The sequence below is a fragment of the Phaethon lepturus genome, unplaced genomic scaffold (assembly GCF_000687285.1).
Source record: "Phaethon lepturus isolate BGI_N335 unplaced genomic scaffold, ASM68728v1 scaffold7631, whole genome shotgun sequence".
NCBI lineage: Eukaryota > Metazoa > Chordata > Aves > Phaethontiformes > Phaethontidae > Phaethon > Phaethon lepturus.
The window spans coordinates 19,469-43,351 of record NW_010517032.1 but is presented as its reverse complement, the minus strand read 5'-3'; the positions used below and the strand labels follow the sequence as shown (position 1 = coordinate 43,351).

The 23,883-nt window shown below is 36.3% G+C and overlaps 1 protein-coding gene across 1 annotated transcript; it reads right to left on the bottom strand.

Annotated features, from left to right (window-relative positions):
• Positions 1-15,610: 15,610 nt before the first annotated feature.
• Positions 15,611-23,605, bottom strand: LOC104627867 (fibroblast growth factor 10-like). Its single transcript, XM_010296254.1, has 3 exons — positions 23,503-23,605; positions 19,594-19,697; positions 15,611-15,808 (listed from the first exon to the last, which is right to left on the bottom strand). Exons 1-3 carry the CDS (start codon positions 23,603-23,605, stop codon positions 15,611-15,613), a joined length of 405 nt encoding a protein of 134 aa, XP_010294556.1.
• Positions 23,606-23,883: the final 278 nt, after the last annotated feature.

Sequence of the window (23,883 nt, the reverse complement as noted above, 5' to 3'; positions counted from 1 at the left end):
GATCCCTCCCCAGCCACTCCTCCCCACGCCTGTAGGGTTGCATGGGGTTGTTGTGACCCAAGTGCAAGACTTGGCACTTGGCCTTGTTGAATTTCATACTATTGGCCTTGGCCCATTGATCCAGCCTGTCCAGACCCCTCTGTAGAGCCCTCCTACCCTCAAGCAGATCAGCACTCCTGCCCAGTTTGGTGTTGTCTGCAAACTTCCTGAGGGTGCACTGGATCCCCTTGTCTAGATCATTGATGAAGATACTAAACAGACCTGGCTCCAATCCTGAGCCCTGCGGAACACAACTTGTGACCAGTTGTCAACTGGATTTAAATCCATTCACCACAGCTCTTTGGGCCTGGCCATCCAGCCAGTTCTTTACCCAGTGAAGAGTAAACCTCTCTAAGCCACGAGCTGCCAGTTTCTCCAGGAGAATGCTGTGGGAGACGCTGTCAAAGACTTTACTAAAGTCCAGGTAGACAACACGCACAGCCTTTCCCTCATCCACTAAGTCACTTTGTCATAGAAGGAGATCAGGTTAGTCAAGCAGGACCTGCCTTTCATAAACCCATGCTGACTGGGCCTGATCCCTTGGTTGTCCTGTATGTGACATGTAGAAGAAGAAGATGAAAGGCAAAGAAAATACAGTAAGAATGGAGGAAAACAACATGGATACTGTAGAGGGAAAGTTGTGCCTTTATGAAAAAAATAAGAATAATCTGATTTAATTCATATATAGTACCTGCATGGTATGATGTACCTGTGTTTCCAAAAAGAAGGACTTTTTTTGATTGACCATGCACATCTATTCCTTTGCACTTGTGTTATTTTATTTCATTTTGAAATTTCTGTTTCTTTCATGAGATCAGTATGGAATTATTGCTGGAGTTTTAAGTCCTGTGATTTGTTTTTTCTTATTAAGCATAAGAACAACAATGGGCACGCTCACGAGCTCTACAGGGTATGTTTCATGGATGTACTGCATCCTGGTCCCTCCTGTCCTAAGGCAGAGAAGCAGAAACCTAGAAGGCTTTCTAGTGCTGACCTCAATGAATTAGCTTCTTATAACCATGACAGATGTTCCTGGTTTTTCTCTATAATATAATATTTGGGATAATGTTCAGAAAATATCCTTTACAACAGACAGCCTAACTAGTTCTTTCCAGATATTTAAAACATGATACCTGGGATGTGTAGGATTACTTTAGATTAATATAGGTGAAGTTAGCTGCCTGTTAGAAACAGTCTTGGCGAGTGTTAAAGAGAAGTAAAAATGTTACATGTGTTACACATTAGAGTAAAATAACTAAAGTAAACACTTGCCTATATGAGGTTTATATGAAAACCCAGCCAATTTAACTTTACTGTTATTTTTTGAATCTCAAGAAGCAAACCTGTTAACTAAATTGTTATAGCAGGAGTAGATAGGAGGTAGATAGAGAGTAAGGATGGAGGGCAGAGGGAGGAGATTCTTAGTGTATATGAATTTTGGCTCTGAAGGGGAATTATCAGAGTCTGGGTTAATATTGATCTGCACTGATTGGATACTTCCCATGCAGTCCTCTGTTCCATGATCTATCAAGCTAGGGACATATAGTCTCAGTTAAATTAGCGTACAGTGAGGTCACAGATGGTTGAAAACCATCTTACCTATCATTCACTGACTAAATGAATGTATATAGGAAATGGGCAAGGACTGGCTTGGCAAACACAGGAAATAAGTTGGGGGCACAGATGCAAGTGAATGTTCACTTATAAAAGAGGCAAATGTCACTCCAGAAAGTTATTAAAAGCATGTCACTTGTTAGATTTATGATGTGTTTATTTAATCTGGTATTGGTGAGCGCTTTTGGGGTAGGGGATAATGTTTCTGAAAGACATAGAAATTGGAGATAACTTATCAGAAATAATACAGATGATAAGCAGTTTAGAAAACATGACCTCCAAAGAAAGTATGAAAGAGTTTCATTTGTTTAGTCTGGAAAAGAGAAGAATGAAGAAAGGATATGATAACAGGCTTCAAATGCATACAAGATTATTGCAAAGAAGATGGTGATCAAGTGTTTTCATCCCTGCAAAAGACAGAACATGAATTAGTTAGATTCATTTGTAGCAACGACCATTTATACTAGATATTAAGAAAAACTTTCACATCAAAAGGCCAGTTCAACACCCAAGCAGGCTACTTGAACAAGCAGCAAAATTTCCATAAATAGATGTGTTGAAACTGTTGGATGAACTTCTGTCAGGGATGGTCTAGGTAATGGATTATACCTTAGACAAAAGGTCTGTAATAGAAGATTACAAGTTTTATACCTCCAGCTCACTGATAAAAGTAATAAGTACTAGGCAAATAGAAAATTAACTGCAAATTTTCTGAGAGATTCAGTAATTCATTGTTTCATTGTTTTACTGGATAAGCTGCCAAATTTGATATGTGATTCATTATTAATGATTCATAATCAACAAAAGCAGCATCTATTTTCTTATGTGTTATGTTCCTACAGCAGGCCATTGTCTTAATGATGAGATGAATACTTTTCATCCCATTTGCAAATTCAATGGAAATGGTGATGTGAACCTATGTTCAGCACATCAGGCGTATTGATGAGAGGTTTGTTTTTCTTAATCCTTTGGATTCTTTGGGAACTACCTAAACAGAGTACATTCAAAATTATTGAATTAAATGAGATTCCTTATACATAGCATACAAAATTGTAATTATCATTAGAAAGGCATGTGGGATAACTCAGGGGTATAGAAGCCAGCCAGCTTTTTTTTTGCTGCAGGATTTGTGAACCAGAGAATAAAAGCATAGTAATAGCTAATAGGCCTCAAAGGAAATTCAGACCTTATGAAATAAATTAGATTTTCTCTAATAAGATAACAAGTTTGACAGATAAAATTAACTGTGTAGATAAACTACGTTTGACAAACTTTACATTTAGCATCATATCATATTGCAGTTACAAAAATCAACATTATCAAATACCAGTAAAACACATGTTAAATCGTATATGAATTGGCAAAAAGTAGTAATCAGAGAAAAACAACTGAACAGGGTGTTTAGACAGGAGTTCCAGAAGTGAGCGTATTAGGCCTGATGCAATTCAGGGTTTTAATCAATGACCTGGACATAAACATAAACCTCTTACGTATCTGTACAAATTAAGTTCATAAAAAAGCATTCTGTAGCAAAAGGTGAACTAGTCTCATCATCAGACTTATAGGAAGGGGTGATAAAACTAGAAGGTTTTGTTTTGCTTCTGCATGGTAGGATACTGTAGACACTATAGACACTGCTACACAAAAAAAGATTCTTAAACATTATCAGGGGAGGAGTGATGTACGTTATGCTGAGCAACTGAAAGAATTCTGTCTATTCAGAAATGTTGAGAGTGACTTGATTCTGGCCCTTCACAGAGAATAAAACACTGGCTATCCCTGCCTTTTAGTTCCAGTGGAAAAGGTAGTATTGAAAGTAAGATTCGGCAGTAAAGCCAGACAAAGACAAATTTTAAATAAAGTACGTAACTGGGACAAAACTGGACCCACACCTTATTCAGATACTCCTGTCAAGATAAGATCATTTTCAAGAGGACATGCTTTAGTCAAAAACATATTAAGCTGTAGTCAGTTACAAACTGAGCTAAATACAGCTACAATAGACAAATTTCTGAAGATGAAGTGATATTCCCTTATAGTTTCATGCTCTTTGAGTACATGAGAGAAAGATGAACAAGATAATTGTCTTGGTTGCAAGAACAATTTCTGTAAAGTTCTATATCTGAATATGTGTATAAAACTATTGGTCAAATAATTATGTTCAAAGGCACAACAGTCATAGGAGTATGAAAGCAGTCGTTCATTAAACAGTGTCAAGTCTTTGCAGTGAATAATTAGATCATTTCCCGTATTGATGGATTTCTCTTGGTTACTGCAGACAGTATGTTAAAGTACAGGTAATTGAACTAACCCAGGTCTGCTAGTCCCCTGTGCAGTCAGCTTCCTGCAATTTCTACTTCAGCCTGTTTCCTCTTGTGTCTTGACTTCATTGATTTTTTTCTGATTTTTTCTCTCCTTTTGCTTATATTGGTCTTTGTAGGAAGCAATACTTAGAGCAGAATGGAGTCTTCACCTGAGCACATAATGTAAAACACTGACTACATCAGCTCTATTTGCCTTTTCTCCACTGTGTAAACTACCAGTCTTGCTTTATGTTGCCATTCTTCCAAAGAGTGAAGTCTGATGTTGTGTGGCAACTAAGAACAGCTGCCAAAGCAGAGAACTTCTTCCCTAGTGGATTTTCTAAAGCATGTTCAATGATAGACATCTGGTTTACCATGAATGCTAAACTGTCTCAGTGTCCCATGTAGAAGCGCCTGGGCTGCCACGGGCTCCATATCATGTGCCTGGGTAAACACAGACTGCTGCATAGTCCACCGTCAATGCCGTGGCTCCGTACCAGCTGGCTATATGCATTTGCAGGGTCAGAGAGTGTGTCTTGTTCAGTTCTACCTAGGTGGCAAGAAATCTGTTGCGGATTTCATGCTCAATAAAAAAAGACAGGAAACAGCACAAGATTTCTATGTATTGCAATAGTACTGCCAGCTGTCCTCTGTTTAATTAGGGCTGTCCTTGTTGCATGGTGCTTGTTTTAAATGTGATCTGGCTCAAGTTAAGAAAATTCTCCATATTTACATAAAACAAAATAATGTTACGAGTAAAATGTTTACAACACGGACAATCTGGGAGGCACTGAAACAAACAAAAATCACATTTAATTTAATAATTAGAACCAAATAGCAACTTGCTTCTAGGACTGGATTTGAAGAAAATTTGAACTTCTCCCTCAGGCTCGGGTGCTGCCCAAAACTTTAATTGAACCTTTTCTCTGAAGTTTTGCAAAGTTAGTTTAACTCCTTATTTCCACTCCTAGCCACATTTAAATTCTTCTGTTGCTTTTGTGATATGACATCTGGTTTTGCCCAGCAGTTTCATGCAGTGATCCCCTATGCATAAAACTCCTTATATCTCCTTGCTGCACTTATGGCATACATTCTAAGCAAAGATTAAGGCTCTAATTTTGCTCTACAATACTGATATGATCCCTTTTATTCTCAGGTAATACAGCTTTGAACTAGCTGTTTCTTTAAAGAAGCAGTAACTAGAGGTAAAATATTTTCAATAAAAGTTTCATATGTGGCTCTAGATCTATCCACTCTCCCCTTCCTGCAGCTCTTGGTCAACACAGATGAGCATGCCACTTCTGAACAACACTGAGCACTTATGTTGGTCATTACAGTGCATTGGCAAGTTTCATCTTATGCTCCTCTGAAATACATGTAGTATTTTCTTCCAGAGCAGAACTGCATTTGCATGATTTCTATGTTTTTCTCGGTAACTTTGTTTTGTAAATTAAAACAATGAAGTCCTGTTTAGAGACTGTATTTCAAATAGGTAAATACCAATTTACTTCTAATTCCTTTGTGAACCTATTAAGTGAGAAAGATGTACCTTGTTCTGAGAAGACCATTATGATCACATACTTTATGGACTATGTCCTGCTGCTGGTTGGCTCGGATGCCAGCTGTGCTGAGTCCCCTCATTATGAGTATTAACAGCTGCTAAAATCATTCTTCTAGCACAGCGTTTGGCACCCTTTCATTGTCTTTTTATCTGTGAGCACACTTAAAGAAGGCTTCATTGAGACTTTCTTTGGTATGCCTTAAATGATTTACTGGTCTCATGATACCAGCTGTGATCGTTGCCTTTGCCTTCAGTATGTCTGCAGGTGTTTTGTTCATGTTCCTTCCACTGGACTGAGGGAAATCCTCCAGATGAAAATTCATATAGTTTTTACTTTATTTTCTCATAAATCACTCCATGAATTCCACTTTTTCAGTAAGGACCATAACCCCATCCTCCCTGATATGGATTAGAGGTATGCATAATGACACTTTAATGAAAACACTCTCATCTATTTATTGTTCTTTGTCATAATCCGTCATATCAGAAAAGAGAGTTGTTAATCATACTGAAGCAGTAACATGTCTTATCTTACCTTTTGTTTTTTGGCACCTAAAATGATGGAGTTTTGATAACAGCAGTAGCTTTGGCTAACAATTGTGTGTTTGCTATGAATAGTAGACTGATAAAATATATAGAGAAATGAGAACATTAACAAGCCTTAATGACTTTGAGGTACATGGCTTTGTCATACGGATTTGTAAGAGCTGTGAACTTTAGAGATGAGCATTGTCTTTGAAGGATGCTGGTTAAGCTAACTTCCTACGTAAGTGGTAGAAGCAACAGCAGGGGATAACATTGGTGCTTCTATGGGGTAAAAAAAAAAAAGAAAGCAACATAATGACTTTGGCAAGAAACTGTCAGTGGTATAAGTCTGTCTGCATGTGTGTGGCATTTATGACTAGTGGGTGTAAATATTGTTACATGTTACATACATTAACATAGAATTAATTCACGAAAATGGAGTTTAGGATGTTTGGCTTACTTTGTATTTTATGATATATTCATACCTTGTTTGTGCTATAATTAATTGGAAGAATAACTTTATCCTCTTCTCCCTGTATTGTAGTTGCGCTGAATCCTTGCCATGCTTCCAGAGTCCAAGCAGTAACAATATAGTCATGAACATTGCATATTTTGCCTCTTCCCTAGAACAGCCCTTCTTTTCAGGGCTTATATATTATTTTATTATTGTAGTATATATAGTATTGTATTATATATTTTTAATATCTATAAAATAGTGATATGGAGTGTGAGAAGAAGCAACTGTGAGTGGCTGAGCTGTCCCAGTATAAATAGAGGGCTTTATATAATACAGGGTCAGTCTGTCATTTGATCAACTACCACACTTACTTAATAAATGAACAGAAAAAAATAAACATAAAATGAGCACTACAAATTACGAAGCTGCCATCAGATCAGAAACTTGCTTTAAATAGAACAAATGGATTTACTGGTTAATTTACAGTGCTGTTAGTGATAACTGAAGTAAGTAAAGGTTCTTGGCCAGTATCCATAAGTCAACCGGTATTAAGACATAGCACATTTTGAGGAGGAGTGGGTTGATGGAGAGATTTATTCACTGTAGCATTATTCTTGCAAGGACTGCTGAAAAATATAGCAATTATCTATGAAAATTATCTGTTGCTTTTTGTACAAGTTACTAAATGTCAAAAGGAGGCAGACTGACCTTTGCATATTGTAACTGCCCAGGCCAGTCTTGTTTCCTGCAATCAGTGCGCAATGGAGCTTGAGTCAGACCCAGATTGCATGTCTCTGTAATGGTTAGTCAAAAGGGACCAAATACCATCTTGCCAACATTTCCTGGAAGAGTTTGTGCAAACAATTTATACTTGGGCTGCTTTTAGTCACTCTGATTTCTTTTAGTTAGAAAGATTTTAGCTACTTACTTTTCTTTCCTGTTCAGCACTGCAACACACTTGTGTAAACTAATTGGGGCCGTGGGGGTGGGGGAACTGGATGGTTCTGAGTGACTTTTTTATAGGATTTCTACATGTTACTGGCTTGAGTTTGAGCCTGTTGGTAATAATGGAAAGTTATGACTGCAGCTGACTATCTACTGTTTTATATAGATTCAGCTGATGGTTCATAGAATCATAGCAAATATTGCTATAAGGGACCTTGGAAGAGAGCTAGTCCATAATCTTGCCTATGGCAGAATCAACAAAGTAAACTATTTCTGATAGCTCTTACATGCTTAAAACTCAGAAAGTTGTACAATTATCCTAATTAATTTACGTCAGCACCCTGAGCCTTAAGAAGGTTTTTCCAAATGTTTAAACTTAAATTTCCCTTCAGTTTGACAATTTTGTTCTTGAACTATCCATGGTGAAAATAGGGATATCTATCAACATAATAGAATAGCCCAATTGGACATGTATCAAAAATCAACTCAACCAGTCTTGACTGGTCTCAACATATTTGAAGAACTAATCTAATCTAATAGTTTTGGAAATAGTATGGCTTCCTCAGTAGTAGCAGTTCTACCTCAAACTCAGATGAAACTAGATGTACAGGGTGATATGGAAATGCTGTCATACGATGGTCAGAAGAATTGTGGCTTTTGAGAAGACCTCAGTCTCTAGGATTATCAGTCCAGGATTATTTTGCAGAATTTGTTACTGGATACCTCTTTCACCGCAGTTTGATTCAGTAATCTAATATAAACATTTTGGGTAGAAATGTTTAAGTATTTCTTAGGTAGCGCCATAGTATCTTGATTTTCTTGGACATGGATATTACATGCACAGTAGAAGTTGAGGGTCTGGCTTTCTGCGATATGTTGTATGTTCTGTGTCTGTTTCGCAAATGACTTCAATACATGCAGTCAGTTTGAATGGGGATGCGCATGCCCAGCTACTGCAGTACTCCTTATATGTTGACTGCATAAGAGCAGTGGCTAGGTGGGCATTTTTTTGGATGTCTAGAAGCCAAAGTGGAATTATTGACCTACCAAATAAAGTATGAGAACAGCCGTATTGTGCCAGACTGAAAACTATGCTCTAAAGTGTTCTGCCTCCAACAATGAGCATGAAAGATTGGCAAGAGGGACGAGCAGAAGAATGGAGAAATTTTATAGTATTTTCTTAAAGTACACTTCCAAAGTCCAGCACTGAGACGCTCCAGTGCTTCCTGGGCCAAAACCTGGTGTCTTACATTGATAGTCCTCAGTGGACAAGCTGAGACAACTGTCAGAAGCTCACTGAAGTCCTTTATGGCAAAATAAATGACAAGTTTGGGGAAAACCTAATACATGCTAATGCTTAACCGCAAGCAGAATACCTGTCATGTAAGTCCTGAGGAGTTGTCTGCTCTTACATCCAGTCCTGTGTATCACAGGCAGGTTTCAGAAATGGTTGTGTTTGCAAGGTGCCACCTGTCAGTTTTCACTTATTTTTTTCACCAGTGAATTTTCATCCTTAGTCTTGGTGCACCATAGGACGTGGTGTTAGAAACCTCATGCTACATTGCATTTCAAGTGCAATGAGGAAAAACTGTATTTGTGTCAGGAGTTTAGATAAGAAGTCCAGAGAAAATTTACAAGAGTGAAGGGGAAGAAACACAGGCAACTTGACTTAAACTCAGTCATTGTCACTCTCTGATTCTGAATAGAATTTGCCTCATGTTCTACATCTGTACATGTAACCAGAGACAAGTTTGTTATGACTTTAATGTGGGAATGTTTAAGACACTAGGGCAGTCCTGGGAGCAAAGGGCTTACGATTGCTTCTGGATAGTTGACTTCCTCAATCTGGAGGCCCAGGCATTCATTTACAACTTGATGGTGGCATTCAATATGAATACAGGCTGAACCTTGCTGCAGGATTTTGTACTGAGGTACTTTAACTGTCCTGACACTGCACTTTCCCACTGCACCTCCCAGTTACCATAGAAATGTAATAATTACGGCTATCAGCAAGGCTTTTCTCTCACACTATATCGTTCACCTCAGAGCATTTAAGAAGCAATCAGTTAAATAAATTAATGAATCAAATCTTATCCATCTCTGTCAAGCAAAGGATACAGTACTCATTTAAGAGGATAAGCAGAGCCATATCTCTTCTTCCAAAGCTGGAATCTTTTAGCTTAATCTATATTTAAGTGAGCATAAACTGTATGCTGTATCAGCAGCACTCAGTAAGTCAAATTGGCTGACTGTAAGGGAGAGAGACCCTTCTTTACAAGATTGCTGATATCTCTATTGCATTTCATCACTGAAATAAGATCCAGTCAAAGACCAGCATAGGTCATATATTGGCTACCAATTAAGAAAAGCAATGAAGACTGTAAATAACAATAATAGTATCATATCCTTTCCTTCTGTTTCCCTTTCCTTGAGTGAACCATGGAAGGGGAAAGGAGGTGAAAAATACATTTTCATTTGCAATGTACCTTGTGCATGGTGGTTGTTACAATAGCCAAACTATCCTCACAAAACATACTTAACTTTTGAACCTAATTTTTGTGTTTACTAGTAGGCATATGGGTAGTTTCAGGAGAAAGGGTTATCAAAACACTACAGTATCACTGGTTCTCTGTGGCATGTTCTACATGGAACCAGAAATGAGTGTTTTACGTTTGTGGCATTAATGACAGTATACTGGAGACATCAGTTGTGCAAGCTCCTGCAATGAACCATTTATGAATCTTGTTGTTTGGGAGCATCATTAACTGTAAAAGAAGGAAATCATAACTTGACATAGAAATAGACTGCACATAACACTATAAAAGTAAACAGAAAACTGTATTTTTCAAAAAGATTAAATGAAGAATGTGTTTTTTGAGCTCACATTTTTAGTGCAAATTTTAAAATCCAAAATACCTCTTGGGAAAATGTATGATGTGATTTTTATTTACACCCAATACCCTCAGTTTTTATTGTAATTTGTTAAAAATATTGCCTGGAAGGTCCCACCCTAAAATCTAGGATGTATTTATTGAGGTTTTTTTTCTAAGATTCTGCTGTTCCTAGACTAGTCTTTCTACAATTGAGTATAAACAAAATATTTTTTTCAAGTAGTGAATTGTATCTGAAGCCTACGAATATGGATACTAGAAGACCAAGCTCAAAACATTTTGATTGTTCTGAATGATTATTTCAGTACAGTTTGGAAAGAATGTGAAGTTGTATGCACAGGGTCCTGATAAGGCAGTTCTTCTCCCAAGTGCTGTCTCAACTTGATTAAAAAAAAAAAAAAGATATGAAAGAGAAAGCTAAAGTGCTCATACAATTTTGTGATGTACATTTTGGAAACAAGGGGAAGTGAGATTTCAAGAGTATTGCTCATGCAAGAAAGTATACAAATTAGTTGGGCATCATGAAAATAATGGATCGGAGAGATTCATTTTTCATCCCACTCGGACACACTTCACTGAATAAGGCAAGTTCCTGCATGTACAACATTGAATGTAATCTGCTTTTTCAGCTATGTATAGCTAGTAAAAAAGGGCAGATTCAGGTGTGGACCAAAGGTGTGGACTGAAGATGTTTGGCCTTTGCGCAGACTTTTTTGAAGACTGTTAACAAATGAAATGGTTAAAAGTTCATTGAGCAGTTAGTAAAACAGTTTCATAATAAAAAAAAATCTTATAACATAATTTAAACAAAGCCACAGAATAGTTTGGATGGTGAAATAGTACATTTGGAGCTTGGATGAACGGCTACACCAAAGGTACACACACTTTACATTTCAGTAATAATAAAGAATCTGTAATATCTTGATTCCTCATTTACTACATTATTGCAAGATAAACACAGAGTCTGAGCTTTGATGTAAGTATAGACTCCGTTTTTTCCACTGTGGTACATTACCTATGTACTATCAGAGCCCTAAATATTTTTTCACAGAACTCTACAGTGGGGTACTTTCTATGGGGTTTTTTTTGGATATTGCAATTCTTCCAGCCTCATATTTGGACAATGGTCTGATAGGACATGTATTTCTGACATCACCACAGCATATCCATTTATTCAGTTGCATGAGTTAGTATTGTGCATCAATGAAATAACACACAGTGGCATTACTAAAGATCCTGGTGAGGAATTTCAGGAGTGCAAATTCTCCTGATTCGACAGTAACTTAGATATCAGTGCTCCCATATCAGTTACTTGAGGCTTAGTCATGGTTCCTTTATTTTGTCTTTCACAGGAGCATATTTTCTTTACATTGTTGGCATGGGCAAAAGACATACTACAGTGTTGGGTTTTTTTCTGGGATTAGTGAGTGAAAAGACATCAATCAGGTATCTGAGATTCATCATGGTTCTTTAGAAAATCCCAAAACTTATTCTGAGAAAGATTCCATATAGTTAAACATAAGGTTCAAAAATTTGAGCAGGTAAGCAAAGGTAAAAAAACAATTTTTAATATTCTATTTTTTGCTTATAATGTGATGGGATAAAACTTTTTTTTGCTTGTGTTTGTTATTTGCAGTTACACTGAAATTGTTTCAGTCAATGAGCTTTTTCTGAAAAATACCAACAGTAATTACACATGACTAGCTGCAGCAGAAAACATGTTTGTATTATGTGTTGTACTTTTCTTTCTCCAATTTACATAGGAAATTAGGATTAATTCTGCCCCACAATGTAACTTAATAGAGTAAATAATGATACTTGATACTTTAAAAGAGGGGCTGCCTTCATGCATTAGTTTCAAGATCACTCCTTGAAGCGGTTATGACTGATCGTGTGAATAGAGACAATCAGTTTCAGCAGCGGCATGAATTACAAAGTTGTGCTCGTACACTGGTGTTCTTGTATTACTAAGGCTTACTAACCTTTAGCGAACTGTATAACCTGAAATGTCTTGAATGAAGTCTTATATAAAATCTAACTATTTTTCCACATCTAAAGTTTACTTCAAAAATGTAAGTACATGTTCTTCTTCCTAACCCCCTTCATTCTTTCATCAAATGTGCTTGCTTTAAATTCATTGCTTTTTCCATTGTATAAACTAGGTGGATTTGAATACTTACAGGAAGAATCTAAAGCATTTGGTTGTTATTAGTGTTGAGATAGCTGACTCACACATGCAAAAAATTAAGGAAACTTACAAATGTTCAAGTGATTTTTGTTTTGTTTTGGGGCTATACAGCACAAAACCACATCCTGAAGTACAACAGATCTTTTCCCATTTTATTTTTATTGTGCAGTATCATATCAGTTTAATAAAACAAACAAGGTCAATACTCTTATTCTCTATTCCCCATATTTTATTATTTGTATTAAAATATACTCTACATTGTTGCTCAGTGATTTTTGTTTCTCTTTTCTTTTTTAAATCCCTTTCCCTGTTTTTCTCAGGAGTCTGTTATGCTGAGGGTGACAGAAAACACGAGGTTATGGTTGAGGATCTGTAATACTCTTAAATAGAGTATCTGCAGTTTTCTCCCACTGCAGTGGGTATTACAGTATACCAAACACATAATAATAATTGATTCCTTCAAGTTTGTTTTTTTGGTTTTTTTTTCTGTTGTTAATTTTCAGAAATCACTATTCATGTCACAAATAGCTCCTGACTCACTTTGGAAAAGTGATATATCCCCATTTTGTCCTCTGAGCAGCATGGTGTTTTGAGTACTATGATACTATTTATGCATAATCATCACCTGACCAAGTCATCTAGGTAATTCTGTCAAAAGAGAATTTCATTTCCAGCTTAGGTGTCCTTTAAGTGGTCACCCAATACTGCATTTGCCCAAGCTCCCATTGAATATTCATTGAGGGTTGTTCACTAGGTCTTGCCAGTTTGAATTACTGATTACAAATTTTAAACAACAGAAATTCACTTTCATCATGGTAGTTAAGTTTTACTGTGACCTGCAATTACATGTAAATTCTGAAATTATTATTTCCCTTTCTCAAAAAATCTCATTTGTGAAGAAGAAAGTTGGAGATGAAGTACCATGAAATACGTCAGCTATCAGCTGAAATATTGCCTCTCAATGAATTCCTGGTTTTAAAACAGCTGACTTTATTTAAGGACAGGAAATACAATCTGACCATTTTGTATTTTAAGGGAAAGCTATTATTTTTTGCCTTTTTTTTTAAAACAGCTAATATTTAAATAACAGATTAAGATTGAAGTGCTGGTTAAACATTGACTTAAATAAGTTACAGAAGATTCCAACAACACCAGCCTTTATAGAGGTTACACATTCTCAAAAAGACACAGTAAGCAAGGCTCTCCTTTGTACCAAAATACAGTTTCCAAACAATAAAAATAAAACCAACTTTTTCACAACAAGAAATATTGAAGATAAAACTGCAGCATCAATATAATCTCATAGTTATCACTTAAAGTATTTAGAACAAAATAATATTATACTACTTTTGTTTCTTACTAAAGACACTGCAAAGGCTTATTTATTTATTTAGTGGAATACAATGTGAAGACAGTGGTACAAATTTTTTGATGTACTTTTTTCTATTTATCTGCTCTAACAAAATGAATTTCAATATGGTTACATTGGTGAGCTATCCAGAGCTCTCTAAAATTACAGAGTAAAGCAAAACATAAAACAAACCTTAGGTACCTTTAATTGAACAGACTTCATATTATGCTTAACTTTGTTATACTGCAGTTGCTCAAGTTAAGCCATGGGACTAGTAACACTTCATAAAAATGTGCTGGATATTATGTATTTTGAGCCTTCAGTTACTATGACAGATATGAAAGGCATGCTAAAGCTGGATACCAGCACAGCTTTTTGGTTGGCTCTCATATAATATACATGTGAGTAATAATCTCTGATAAATGCACGAGCATGATTTTGGATCTCCTGTCCCTCAGTCCTTACTTAAGTATTGCTACCACTATTTGCCCATGATTCTACAAGCTGGTAACAAGGACAAATGTGCTCAACGGGCATATTAACTGAATAAGGAGTGCAGGACTGTGTTGCCTTCTTACTTACCTTTTAAAGGACAAACTGTACGCTTGGGAATTACACACTATTTAATTTTAACATTTGCAATCTCAGTGACTTCAACAGGGCTGTCCACATCTAGGTTCCAGCCCAATGCTTGATGCAGAATATCGCACTGACTGCAATGCATTAGATCTCAGTCTCAAATTGAAATCAAAGTCAGATGAATTTACACACAGATGCATTGACACCCAAGTACAGATGTGGCCCCTTCTCTCAATTTCAAAATAGCAGAAAGACCCTTCAAACGAAGTATTTCTTGAAGTTTGTTCTTGAGTGTTGATAAGTAAAAAAAATTCTCCGACATAAAGACACCCAATACCATAAATCCAAGCACTGCTTGTTTGGTCTTTTTGCTTAAGTGCAAGACAGTTTAGGAAAAAATGGATTATACACATTAAATTCTGCCTTTAAAGCCTTGTCTAATCTCAGAGTACTTCTGAGGTTTTGACATTTTAACCTATCAACCTCTGTGTGAAGTACTGAGAAAAAGGGAAAACAACAAAGAAGCAAATGAGGAAAATATTTCAAATCAAAAAGATATTTAACACCCTATTAAATAAATAACTTAGAGAGAAATAAAAAGAAATGAAGTTAGAACATACAAGCAAACCATACTATTCTTTTTGTTAGAACAGTTTTACACTACTTTGCTTATGTTCCTTAATCCTATCCATTCTTCCACAAGGCTTCTCCAGAAATGTCATTATTTGTGCATATGACCCAAGTGCTTCCAGTAAATGCTTGCATGTCTAACTGTTCATTGGATCATTAGGCTTGAACGAGCAATTAAGTTCTTTGATATGAGTTAGTATTCCATAAATAACTTTCCCCATGAAGATCATTCAACAGATTGTCTCACGTCCCTTAAGTTCTGTTGCAGAGATAAAAAAAATTGTTCACACTGGCAGTAACTTCCATCCCCTTTTATCCACCTTGTATCTTGATTATAAGATATGACATTGAACTAAATAAAAGTTTTTCATATGCCAGCAATGAGTCCAAAACTTTCAAAGGCTTCCCCTGCTCTCTTTTCAAACAAGCAGATGTCTGCAGTATTTCTTTGCTCTTTAAGAGGATTAACAACTATTCTTGACATAAGAGCCTTTGGTTCAATTGCATCAATAAAATAGTTCCTTCATCTATGACATTACTACCATTGGAAGAAAGTGAGCTGAAGTGTTTTTCCTTCTTGTTTTCTGTCCCCTCTTTGTGGCTCCCCTTCCATTCAGGGCCACAAACATTTGCCTTCCATTGTGCTTCCAATTTAATGATGCATATGTGTTATATCCATTTTCTTCTATTCTTTCCTTCAATTTGCAGTCACTGTTAAACTCCTTCTGTTAAAAAAAGAAAACACACAAATTCAGAATAAACATAATCTTTCAGAGTTGCAACATACTGAAGGTAAATAGTTTCTAAAAAGAAGATTTCAGTGTCTGTATGTGATACTGTTTTAGGATTCCACACTGCTTAAAGAAAAGTTTTACTGTATTCACAGCATTTAAAACAACATCAGTTAGACTGCAAAAAGTGAAACCAACAAAAGACATAAATTATTCAGTGCATAATTGTAACAGTGAAATGATACTTCTCCATGTTGGAATATAGCAGCAATATTAAATCAAATTCTCAGTCATAAACTCAAGGTATGAGGTAGCAATCTTGGAATCATTCATCATATTTCAGTTCTAACAAATACAACTCTTAAAAATCTTGAACCAGGCTGATACCATGTGTTAAACAAATACGCATGGCATAGGCCTGCTTCTTACGTAAAGTAAGATCCTTTACACCACATTGGCCATGAAAAACGTTTTTTTTGGGTGGGTACAAATCACTGTTATGTTGCTGTTACAATGGATGTGAGACCTGCTTACTTTGCTGACCTGAAGAGGGCCTACATATAGAATCATGTATGATCCTGTATCTTATTGACTAGAGAAACTTGAAAGCAATTTTGTGTATGGTACCAGGGATTAAGGTTTTCTATTTTTAAAGGAGAACCAGTTGTCAGTTTGTTAAAAAGAATAAAAAATACAAGCATGTGGAAGCATGTAGGGGGAGACTATTTTTTTCTATAATATTAAATGCACTTTTAAGCAGATCTGCTTCTCTATAATGAAGACAAGAACGCTTTATTTTCACAAACAAGTAATTCCTACATATAGAAAACCCCAGTTTTACCAAGTTACTTATATTCCATTTAGAAGGCTTTTCAAAGTGGGATATTTACAACATACTTAAATTACGAACAAAAATTAGCATTTTGTTGTTTCTGCATTTCAGAAAATGAGATGTTATTTCACAGCTCAGGCAGAAGCATGTCAGAATCTCCGAGTGTGATATACTAACTGCATGTGGCATTTTTAACGTGTCAATGAATGAGACAAGAAATATATCTGAATTATAAAACATTTTTCATGGTACAGGTAAGAATTTCAGGGATGTTTTATCTTTTATTATGATCAAAATCTTTAGATATTTAGCTAGTAAAGATATAGGAAGTATCCACATTAATAAAAAAGAACACAAGAACATTAATAAAATATATTTTCCATTCCTATTAATTTAGATTAGAATTTTTAAACTAGTTAAATGTTCAGTATTTCAATACAGTAAGAATTTTTGAGTCTATAATTCATGTTTTACTTAGTTGCTGCAAAGACCACAGGACACTTGCTTAAGTTTTCCTAACAGAATTGCAGATATTCAAACTCAATTTGGCTCCCAAAATGCTCTTTGACTTTGGGATTAGTAGTTAGTTGAACAATGACTGCTGGGGAAGGCACTATCAAGAGAAGACTGTCTACAAAATGGCCCTTGATACTGCCTGTATTCACAAAGCTACATAGTTTAATATTTATTTGCTGTAATATGCCACCTCTGGCGGCAAGGTATTAAGAAGGCAGGCGGCTATCAATCACAGTTCTAAACTGCAGTAACTTCTCCTATCTACCTTATTTTGTTAAAGAATAGTGAGACTTCTTTTGCTCCCTCATTCTAACCTAAGTCAGTCAAATGGAAACTTATTCGCCAAACATAGAAACAGCCTTACTTGACTTGTTTTCCCAAATGAAGAACTGTACTTGAATCCAAACTTTTACCTCTATTCTTAGATAATATAGAGAGAACAGATGATATTGTGATGTGGTTAAGAAGTCTTATTGGCAGGGGTCTGAGAGTTAGCCCAAGACTGTTTTGCTCGTTTCAAACAAATTTCAGCATAACCCTGCACCAATGTCTATTGTGCACATGCTTAAGAGTGTTTTTACAATTTTTATTGGTTTCGTTTTTCAAATCTATCTGCAAGCTGCCACACTGTAGTAATATGAGTCTAACTGCAAGTCTTGGGAGGATGGGAAAAATAATAACAGAAGCATTCTTGAAATCTCTGAAGTGTTATGGAATAGGTTTTGATAAGTCATTATGTTGTGATTTTATGATGTGAATATTGAAAAATTATCTCAGCTGGAACGAAAAAAAAGGCTTTCCACATTCGTATCCTCCTGTCAACACTATTTCTAATACACTATGAATTACTGAATCTTATGGCAGCAGTTTCCACCTATGGTATATGAAAGCTGCTTTGACTTTTTTTGTGTGTATATAGGGTTAGGATGCATTCTCACCACACCAGCTGTGCCTAACAACTTGGGTAGGAAAACTTATCTCAGGCTTTAGGATGGACCATCAAAAATTACTAAATTAAATGTTGTAAACTGAGGCATGTGAATTGAAGATGGTGATTTATGCTAACACCCGCACATATGTACAGAAGCATACCCATGATCAATAAATGGAGCTTAACTGACAAATGGTAACTGTCAGCAACTCAGTATGCCCTTATACCTTGCAATGGTGCAGGACTGAGCACTGCTTATCCTGTATTTCTGACCAATATAATTCTAGAAACTAAAATCCACATTTACAGGAGTTTAAGAAACATTTCTGTGTTCTGCTCCTTCCTTAATTTGATCCTTTGACACTGCCCAGGATTTTAGAAAGTCAGAAGTAACCTTTTGAATGAGGAATGACTAGCCACTGTGCAGATGAGGCAGAACAGTTCATATAGCTTGTATGAACTAAACCTACTCTGTAGAAATGCTTCCTTAAAAAAAGAGGGCAAAATGACTTCACGTCCCTCGGGTCCCAGCTGAGACTGGCATTACTTCACTATTTTCAGCAGTGGTACGAGTCTTAGCTCCATTGCCTGAGGATAAACCCAGCCCCAGCACCTACCTGTGACCTGTGACTTGACTAAGTTTACATTTATGTTGGCTCAAACTTACTGGAACTGGCAAAAAGCTGCAAAATTACAAACAAAACCAGATATAACACCACAACAACTTGGTGTTTGTGTAATCATGTGGATGTGTGAGGGCACACTTGAGTTTAGTAGTCAGATTTATAGATCATATTGCTTCCTATTAAAAATATTTGGATAGTTATTGGGATCTGTTGGGTTGTTTGTTTGTTTTAGTAGAGGGGGTTTAGTGTTTTTTCCCCTGAAAGTATCAGTAACCCCAAGCTTTCACAAATACAAAGTATATATGGATAATTTTCAAATGATACGCAAATTCTGCTCAACCAAAGCTTATCTATCTGCTGATATATAAGTCTGTATGTCTCTGTACTGCCCATAATCTTGTGTATTAATTAATACAGTCAATTTTAAACTGGCTGCTCTAGAAATCTCCTTGGAAGTCATAGTTTGATAATTTGGTGTGTCTGCTCCATCAGCTGAAGCTTCCAAGATTTCAGGCACACTTTATCCCCTCCAGAATTACTGCTAAATGGGACTGCACTACAGAAAAACAGTGAAAAACAGACTTAAGGATTACATTTTGGAGGACCCTCTCCATTGGCCACTACTTGATGTGAAAACTGACTGAAGCAGTAAGCATGATAAATCCCAGCAGCTGCTTTGGTATGATATGAGCTTAACAACCAACAGGGAGCTTGTGGAAAAGGGAGCTGCTGGTTTACCAGAGGATGAAATGTTGATGAATAGCTCATTTCAGCTCTAATTAGTAGTAATACACAGGACAAGTGCGGTTTTCAGTAGGTTAGAAGGAACTGTGCTGACTACTGTAATTAATTTGGAAGGTACAAGAATACTTACAGAGCCGTAGACTTTTCCTTTCTTGTTCATGGCTAAGTAATAGTTGCTCTTAATGGACTTAACTGCCACAACTCCAATTTCTACAGATGTTATCTCCAAAATGCCTAAAAAATAAAAATTGAGCTATTTAATCACTTCATTAGAGTATTTTCTCACTACAGAAAAGACAATAAACCTGAAAAATACTAAATCTCTAATACTCAGAACCGACCAAGAATTTTTAGCAAAATTCTTCTCTAAACCATTGCAAGAATATACACAAGCATTGTTTCAATTAATGTGTTTAGTTTGCTAACTCTGCATTTTAAACCCCATAAATACTGAAACAGCTCCATTCTTCTTAGCACAGATATTACTAAAATTTATCAGAAGAGATATCTGAACCATAGCATTAAATTAAATCTACAGCATATGTCAATAGAATGTTAGGTTTGCCCCAATCTTCAAAACCAGTGGTAAACTATTTATTCCTTGTAGGACATTTAGATAAACTAAATCTCTTGGCTGCACTGAGCTGATAAATTCACTTTTGGCAAGTGTGTTGACATTTTGGGATATAATAGGACTAACCTTAACGGCCACGTTATCTTTGTCTTTCAGATATCAGAAACATTTGTCTCTGTAATAAATATGATTAATTTTTTTCTTTAAAACAAACTCTTTCTGTGATACTGGATAGCTCAAGGGGTCAATAATGGGAGACAGAGTTTTTAATCTCTGTTTTCTGCCTGAAAGCTTATGATTTGGGAGTAGCAGAAGTTACTACAATTTACACAGTGACTTTAGAGATCCCTTTTAAGCTGTTACTAGAGTAACTGGATGGCTATGTTGTTTGGGCATCATGTCTTAATACAAGACAAGTAATAGCTCCAACCAAATAACCTAGTTTATTTCTCCTGATATTAAAGTAGATATTAAAGTAGTCAGAATGACAGCCAATCTAACCCAGTGGTCACTAATGGGGAAATTACAGGAGGGGCTAAAGTGTTGAGAAAGTGTAAAGAACTAGACCGAGCCAACAAGTAATGTGATGAATAGATCAGCTGGAAAAACATTGATGAGTTGCTACCTGCTTAAAAAAAAAAACTGCAATAATTTCCTCCTAAATATGTTCTATGCTTTTTGTCTTAGCAGAGTAGTACTGGAAAATCCGTGTGTTTTTTTTCATTAACTTAAAAATTCCTTATGGTAACACACATCAATGGAAGCCAACAGTGTAACTTGGTATTCAGCGCTTTTTCTGGAAATGCTGATTTCTGTCCCTGAAAACTGAATCCAGTCTGTTCAGACTGTGGTACCTTGAGGACTTCAGTGTGCAGAGGAGGTGAGGAGGAAGTTCTTTCATTCTGAATTTTTTTGAAAATGGCTGCTTTATATATGATGCAAATGCCATTCTGTATGGCCATTGAACTGGTCTATGCAACTCAGGACTGAGGGTGCTACTTGTTCTGTGACTAGAAGTAGAGGCTTTGACATTACCTGGGCAGTGGCTGTGAATCAAGAATGAAAAAGTAATCGCTCATTTTTATTGGGAAGTAAACTGATGACATACATAGTTTAATGTTTGAAGAAGAGAGAGAACATCAAACTAGGCCATTTAATGTGAAAGACCTCCTTTCATTGTCAAGAAAGGGCGGCCTTTGCTGGATGCATTTTTAAATATATATAAAATTCTATACTTGTATAAACTACATAAATTTTGATATGAAGACGTATAAATTCCAGTGCAATTATCAGAGGTTTTCTGTTTACTTAGCAAGAAGCATTAGGTTGGCCACAGCTACAAGGTCTATAGCCCTTGCATACGAGAAAGACTTCAGGGAGAACTGCAAGATAAGCAACAGTAGGTCCAGGACCTAGTAAAGCTCTTCAGAAAATGGACCATATTAAACCAGAAATAATAATAATATTTTAAAAAAGAGTTTCTTGTCTAAACCTATAAAGAGATTAAGCTAGAGGATTATTCCATATTGATATCAAAATATTGATATCAAAATGCAAATATAAATGTTGATGGACATAAACGATCAGGTACTATTAAAAAAATGATAAAGCCTTCTGCTGTAAGATTTTTATGGCAAGATTCTTCATTGCAGCATGAAAAATCAACAGTGCTAAAGATGGAGTTGCACATATAAACAAAGAAAACATCACCTATGCTGTGAAAGCTGAATATCCACTGAGCTTCTTATACCCATGTGAGAACAATTCTATACTAATCTCTCAGGCTTGAAACCCAGACTTGAACAAACACGAGTGAATGCACAGTTACCTATGGCACTGCAAGACTGCTACATGTGAGGGGATAAAAACAACAGTTCCCAAAATCAACTCACTGCATCATCAGTAGTACCCAGCTCTGTAGCAGCAAAAGCCCCTATGATATCTGGAGATAACTATTGCCAAGCAAAAAAAGATAAGGCCAGTTATTTAAATGAAAACTCTAAATACAACTTCCATTAGTTACTTATATGTAATGTTAGCTTAAGAATTAGCACAAGGTGCTTAGGTGGAAGTAAAAGGAACTATAATTTAGCGCAACTCCGTAATCCAGAAAGACACAGAAAATGTGAGTCAGGTAAGATCCATGAACTACTTTTAAGGCTGATTTTTTTAAGGTTGCAAAGGAGCCTTATACAGAATTATAGAATAGTTTGGGTTAGAAGGGACCCCTAAAGGTCATCTGGTCCAACCTCCCTGCAATGAGCAGTGACATATTCGACTAGACCAGGTTCCTCAGAGCCCCATCCAATCTGGACCTTCAGAGTTTCCAGTGATGGGGCATTTACCACCTCTCTGGGCAACCTGTGCCAGTGCTTCACCACCCTCACTGTGAAAAATTTCTGTCTATTCTATAACAACTACCCTCTTTAGTTTAAAACCATTAGCCCTTGTCCTGTCACTACAGGCCCTGCTAAAAAGTTTGTTCCCATCTTTCTTACAAGCCTTTAAGGACTGAAAGGCTGCAAGAAGGAGCCTTTGCTTCTCCAGGCTTAACAACCCCAATAGCCTGTCCTCACAAGAGAGGTGTTCCATCCCTCTGATCATTTTGGTGGTCCTCCTCTGGACCTGCTCCAACAGGTCCATGTCTTTCCTGTGCTGAGGTCAGAGCTGGACTACTGAAGGCAACAGGAGTCTTTCCATAGGTGTCAGTGATGTAGACACAAATTTCAAAGATCAGCATGACAGCAACCAACTCAACCGACATGGATCTACAAGCAGAAGTCATAAGGACTCTTCAGAACTTTGAAATAGACTGGATTTAAATCAAATGCCTTTGATGTAAGGGTGAAAATATGTATTTAATTATTCTTTAGTCATTATTAAATTAAGCAGTTGTATAAAAAAAAGAAATTGAGACATAGAGTATGAAGTTTAGTGTTTTCACCATCTAATGAAACGGACTTCCTTGAGGGCAAAAAATTTCTTCTATTTTCTTCAAGGCTTATGTAGTTGAGTCATGGGCTGTGACTGGACTTCTATACTACTGCAATAAAAACTCCAGAATTTCCAAAGGTGCTCAAGATGAACTCTGTAAAATTTCGTATTCTTCAAGTGTTGCAGGCTCAGAGGCAAGAGACTATGTGTAGTCATAGACAATGTGGTTGAAAGGATGCCAAACCACTGTGGGTACTCCACTGACCTTAGTTAGGAAACGTGTTCTTGACAGATAATTGTTCTCAGACATGTTCAAAAAATGAGATTCTGTGACCACCCAGGTAACCTCTTTCAGTGTCTACATTAGAAAGTGTTTCTAGTATCCAACTGAAATGGGCTTGTAATTTGAGCCCATTAATTCTTGTTTAAACTGTAAACTAACACAAAAAAGAGATTATTTTTTTTTTTTCAGAAACGTTTTACATACTCAGGAATTATCACATGTATTTATCTACCTTTCTACCTACCAACCTTTGCTGTCTAAACAAGACCAGTTTTTCAATGATGTTCTTAGAGCTTTCACATTTTCTATATCTTTGAACACTCCTGTTGCTTTTGCCCACTGCATGGCCATAATAGGCTTACTGAAAATTTAACCAGTGTTGATACAGGAAGGTACATTTCATATTTTCTGCAAAGGATATATGCATACTCATACATTTATGCATACTTCCTTTTTTTTTACAGTAATATGATAATACTGATTCATGTTCGACTTGTGATCCACCACCCTCAGATACATGGAAGAAATGTAAGCAATCGTTCCTCATTCTATAGTTGTGAATTAATTACTCCTAATTAAATGTTGTACTTCATACATACCTCAGTTAAGTGGCTTCTTCGTTTTTTTTA

Coding starts and splice junctions, on each gene's coding strand:
- LOC104627867 (XM_010296254.1), bottom strand. CDS start 23,605: ATGGCCATGCAGTGGGCAAAAGCAACAGGAGTGTTCAAAGATATAGAA. Junction 19,698..23,502: donor GTCTTGTTTAGACAGCAAAG/GTTGGTAGGTAG, acceptor TTTATTTTTTAG/GCATTTTGGAGATAACATCT. Junction 15,809..19,593: donor AAGGAAAAGTCTACGGCTCT/GTAAGTATTCTT, acceptor TTTTTTTAACAG/AAGGAGTTTAACAGTGACTG.